The following is a 5286-nucleotide window of genomic DNA, read 5'->3' on the forward strand; positions in this document are numbered from 1 at the left end:
CTGAGACCCAGGCGGGACCCCTGAGACCCAGGCGGGACCCCTGAGATCCAGGCGGGACCCCTGAGATCCAGGCAGGACCCCTGAGATCCAGGCAGGACCCCTGAGACCCAGGCAGGACCCCTGAGATCCAGGCAGGACCCCTGAGACCCAGGCAGGAACCCTGAGATCCAGGCAGGACACTGAGATCCAGACAGGACCCCTGAGATCCAGGCAGGACCCCTGAGACCCAGGCAGGACCCCTGAGATCCAGGCAGGAACCCTGAGATCCAGACAGGACCCCTGAGATCCAGGCAGGGCCCCTGAGATCCAGGCAGGACCCCTGAGATCCAGGCAGGGCAGGGCTGTGCTCCCTCCTGAGGCTCCAGGGAGGGTCCTTCCTGCCTCTCCCAGCTTCTGGGGCTCCAGGCTGCCCCCCGCTCATGGTCACGTCCCTCCCGTCTCTGCCTCCATCTTCACGTGGCTTCTCCTCTGTGTTGTTGTCTTGCATCTTCCACGGATTCATCTCAGACCCTTCCCTTAATTCCATCCACAAACCCCTGTTTCCAGGTCAGGTCCCGTTCTGCCGTCCAGGTGGGCATGAATTGGGAAGGACACTCTTCCGCCCGTCCCCTGAGCCTCCTGTGTTTGTCACCAGGACTCCCAGTGAGTCGTCCGCCGGCTCAGGAACTGGACCCGAAGCAGCCCCCGTGCGGGGTCTCCGCATCCAGGGCTGCACAGGACACGCTTGTGAGCTGGCGGTGTTCAGGGAACGGGCGTCTCCCCTGGTTGTCTGTTTCGAGGTGCCCCGGAGCACGGGCACGTCCACCGCCTTCTGGACGCTGTTCCCGTCCAGTGGGGCCACACGGTGTGTTGGACCGCCTGGTGGTTTGTGACTAGGGATTCTGTCTTGGGGGCTGACGCTGGGGACCGCACCTGCACTCTTCACGGTCTGTGTCTGCCCCTCGCTGCCCCCTGTCTCTGGAAGCAGGACTTTGGTCCCTTTGCTGAGCTGTGAGCACAGAGGCAGCTGAGACCCAGCTGGCCAGGAGCCCCCTGGGCGAGTGCGCAAAGGGATCCCCAAGGAAGAAATGGGGTTCTCTGGGTCTAAAAGCACCGGGGGCCGCGCGGCGTTCCTCAGGCCCGGAAAGCACTGTGCAGGGCTGTGCCTCCCGAGTGGGGAGGGAAGGGGGGCCGTGTGGAGAGACCCTGAGGGCAGAGGTGCAGGCGATGGAATGGCCTGAGGCATCAGAGCAGCTGCAGGAGCTCCGGGAGCAGCTTTTCCAGCCTGGGGGGTGGGGGGACAGGACGAGGCACGGTCCCCAGGCTGGAAACCACAGGACAAGCAAGGTTCCCAATGGCTCTGCACAGCCTGGGGACTGTTTCTGCAAGACCCACCTGTGTGCCCGGTCCTGGGTCCGGACACGGCTCACCCACGACACCCAAGTGCCACCTGTGTGCCTGACCCTGCATGCCAGTCACGGCTGGTCCAGCGACGGCTCTCAGGAGCCCCGGGAGCGAGTGACAGTGCTTCCAAGCGAGAGTAACAGAGTCGTCAGAACTGCGTCCACGGAGGACCTGGGGGGCGCTGCTGGAGATAAAGTCTTGTCGCAGAATCAAACCCAGCCCCGCCTCGGGCTCCCACAAAGTCCGCGGCAAACAAAGGAAAAGACGGCAGAAATAACCCAAAAAAGGGATTGCCGTGCGGAAGCGTTTGATCCAAGGGGATCCAACGGGCTCATGGTCATTGGCCCAGGCCCCCAGCCCTGCGCATTGTGCACCCAGGCCGGTCTCGAGCACAGGCTGGATGGGCAGGGATTCCGTAAAGGAGCAAACCGACCAAAGTCAGCAAGACCTGAGTCTCATTATACTGAAGGTCGGGTTTTAAAATATAAAATATAATATACACATAACATATACACACAATATATATGCGCGTATATTATAGAATATTATATATTACATAAAGTGTATGCATGTAATATACAAAATACATACAAAATGTAGTATATAAAAGTATACATGGTTAACTAAATCTAAATATAAATGCATAATATATATTGCATAAAAGCATACACGTGTATAATATTCACATAATATATAACATGTAATATATGTGATGTGTAAAATATAATATATATAATATATAGTGAATGTGACTAAATGTTAGATATGAATGTATGTATATAACATCTAAATAATATATTCCATATCTAATATAAATATACACGTATATAATAAATGAAATATAATATATGTACATATGTAGTTTAGATATATTTAAATTTTAGTATATCAAAATATTTTAAATAAATGTATAAATACAAAATAGGTTATATTTTGCACGTAGGCATATACATTATACATAACATTTATGTAATATATAACACTTAGTGTAGGGGCACCTGTGTGGGTCACCTGATTGAACATCGAACGTCAGCTCAAGTCATGACGTCAGGGTTCATGAATTCACACCCCGCTTGGGCTTCTGCTGTCAGCGCAGAGTCCACTTCAGATCTTCTGTCCTTCTCTCTCCGCCCCTTCCCCATTTGCAGTTTCTGAAAAATAGAGAAAACATTTAAAAATAATTATAATAATGTGTAATATATGTTGCATATAAAATATAACATATATTATAAAATGGATATCACATAAAATGTATATTTTCTAAGGTGTGCCTATATATCTAAACATGCATGTGTATGTAATGTATAAAATGTAATGTATATTACATTAAAGTATAAATATATGTCCAATGTAAAGGGTGACATGTCTGTCTCATGAGAGTGCACATTATGTGGGCATGTAGGTAGCTCAGTGAAGTATCCAACTCTTGACTTCAGGTGTGTGGGAGTGAGCTCCACGTCGGGCTCTGTGCTGACAGCACGGAGAGTGCTTGGGATTGTCTCTCTGCCTCTCGGCCCCTCCCTTGTCTGCACCTGCGATCTCTCTCTCTGTCTCAAAATATTAAACTAATATTTTAATTATCATTATACTATATGTAAACATATGGAGTATATATAAAATATAATACATGTATTATATAATATATACACATGTAATATATAAATACACATGTAATATGTGTATTAAATAAAAGTATACATTATATAATATAAAAATATACAACTATTTAATATATACAGTGAACACATCTATTACATAAAAGCATACACTATATAGTATATTTATTACAAGTATATACTATACAGACATACATAATATATACATTATATAATATATATAATATATATAATACAGATATATAAACATATGTAGTATACATAAAATATAACACGTATCATATAATGTATAAGGACATGTAATATGTAAAATGTAATATGTCTATTAAATAAAAGTGTACATTATATAATATGAAAATGTACAAGTATACTTAATATATAATGTGAACACATCTATTATATAAAAGTAATTATTATACACTATATAATATAAGTATATAAACTATATTTATTATATAATATAATATATGTAACGTGTAAACTGTAATGTATCTATTACCTAAAAGTGTACATTACATAATATAAATATATAGCAGTATATGTAATATATGACGTGAACACATCTATTGCATAAAAGTATATACTATAATATAAATATACGCAGGTATGTGTAATACATAAAATGTTATATGTCTATTAAATAAACGTATACGTTATAACAAAAACTATATGTCATATAATATAAATCTATGTCACATGTAAGCTGTAATATATCTATTATATTACAGTATGTATTGTATATATACTGTATATATGATACAGTATGTATATATATACAAGTATCTGTAATATATAAAATGAACACTTCTATTGCATCAAAGTCATAATTGCACCGTCTATAATATAAATATACACAGGTATGTGTACTATATGAAGTGGACATGCCCAGTGCCTGGCCGAATACATGACATAACAAATGTAAGCAGTATGTATCAACTGTAGTATATCCATCACATGACCAAACACATCGCATAGACTGTACCATAAACGGTACCTCATCACTGTAACGCTGCATGGTACGCATATTGCACTACTTTGTGATACTCGTCACGGACCGCACGTCCGTGTATGAGCCCGGGAAGTGTATCTGGCCGTGCCTACGTGCCCTGGGGTCCAGGCAGCCTGTGGTTCTCACATTCATCGAAAGCCCTGCTCACCAGACATGCATCCCACCATCCTGCCCTCATCTAAACCTCATCTCCCACCTAGGGACCCCTCGGAGCTCAGGTGACTCTGGGGGACAGACTCACTCTGAAACGCTCATGGTCCCCCCGGGGAATCCTGAGCCGGCCGTATCTTTCTATGCAGGAAAGCGGCCGCCGGGGTCCAGGCTCTGCTCTGTCCACTTTCTCAGGAACGACGGAAAGCCTGTCCCTCCGTCCTGGGCCCCCGAGGTGGGGAGCGTCCCGTTGACACGAGGGAGGAGGGTCCACCAGGCTCGGGAGCAGCGGTCGGCAGCCTGCCCTGCAGCCTGCGCCCCTGAAGACGACTCTGAGCCCGGGGCCTCCTGACCCCAGGAGATGGGGCCCCGGGGCCCCTCCGCAGGAAGCGCCTGCTAGCACCCCCGTGGCCTGCAGGAAGTTGAGAAATCCTGCCCAAGCCTGTGTGGAAACGCGTCTCCTTCTCTAGTTCTGGGAAGAGACATCACAACTGAGCAGACCGACGCCCACCCAGCAAGCCTGCGGAGGTCCTGCTTCTCCGTAATCGCCCACCGCAGCGCTGCCGTCCTCTGAACAGTGACGGGGACGCCCCTCCCTTCTCTGGAAGGACACGCTGGGCGGGAGGGTCCCCGGGGCCACAAGGGACGGGAAGGGAGCCTGCGGGGACGTAAGGTGCAAACAAGTATACTAAGTATCACCAAGCCCCCAAAGCAGACGTCCACCTCTGCTCCAGGGGCATCTGGGCTGGACTCTTCTCTGATGACGGGCGTCGTGGGCTTTCAGAAGAACCTTGGTCTCCACCGCCAGATGCCGGGGGCACCCTGTTCCCACTACAGGCAGCCAGAAATGTCCCCACGTGCTCCAGTGTCATGCAAATCTTCCTTAGTCTTAAAGCATGGCCATAGACAGACAGAGGGGTTGATATACAGATGGGTGATCAATGGATGGATGGACAGGTGAATGGATAGATGATACATAGATAATAGAAGAATGGATGGATAGATAGACAGATAGACAGATAATGGAGGGATGGGTAGATACATTGATAAAAATATAATGGATGATGGACGGATGAATAGATAAATAGATAAATAATATAAGAATGGACAGAAAGATGATGGATGGAT

General features: G+C 46.8%; 1 protein-coding gene across 2 annotated transcripts; it reads right to left on the reverse strand.

Moving 5' to 3' along the window:
- Positions 1-332: 332 nt before the first annotated feature.
- Positions 333-4560, reverse strand: LOC115283793 (translation initiation factor IF-2-like). Of its 2 annotated transcripts, none has more exons than XM_029930183.1 (4): positions 4250-4560; positions 2395-2534; positions 1375-1506; positions 333-1264 (listed from the first exon to the last, which is right to left on the reverse strand). In XM_029930183.1, the coding sequence occupies exons 2-4, from the start codon at positions 2404-2406 to the stop codon at positions 548-550; spliced, it is 861 nt and encodes a 286-aa protein (XP_029786043.1). In that variant the 5' UTR covers positions 2407-2534; positions 4250-4560; the 3' UTR covers positions 333-547. The 2 variants fall into 2 exon arrangements, with proteins under 2 accessions (XP_029786043.1, XP_029786044.1); XM_029930184.1 differs by having other exon boundaries at positions 1375-1564.
- Between the last annotated feature and the right edge of the window lie 726 nt (positions 4561-5286).

The sequence above is a fragment of the Suricata suricatta genome, chromosome X (genome assembly GCF_006229205.1).
Source record: "Suricata suricatta isolate VVHF042 chromosome X, meerkat_22Aug2017_6uvM2_HiC, whole genome shotgun sequence".
Classification (NCBI taxonomy): Eukaryota; Metazoa; Chordata; class Mammalia; order Carnivora; family Herpestidae; genus Suricata; species Suricata suricatta.

Coding starts and splice junctions, on each gene's coding strand:
- LOC115283793 (XM_029930183.1), bottom strand. Junction 1,265..1,374: donor ACCCAGGACCGGGCACACAG/GTGGGTCTTGCA, acceptor CCCACCCCCCAG/GCTGGAAAAGCTGCTCCCGG.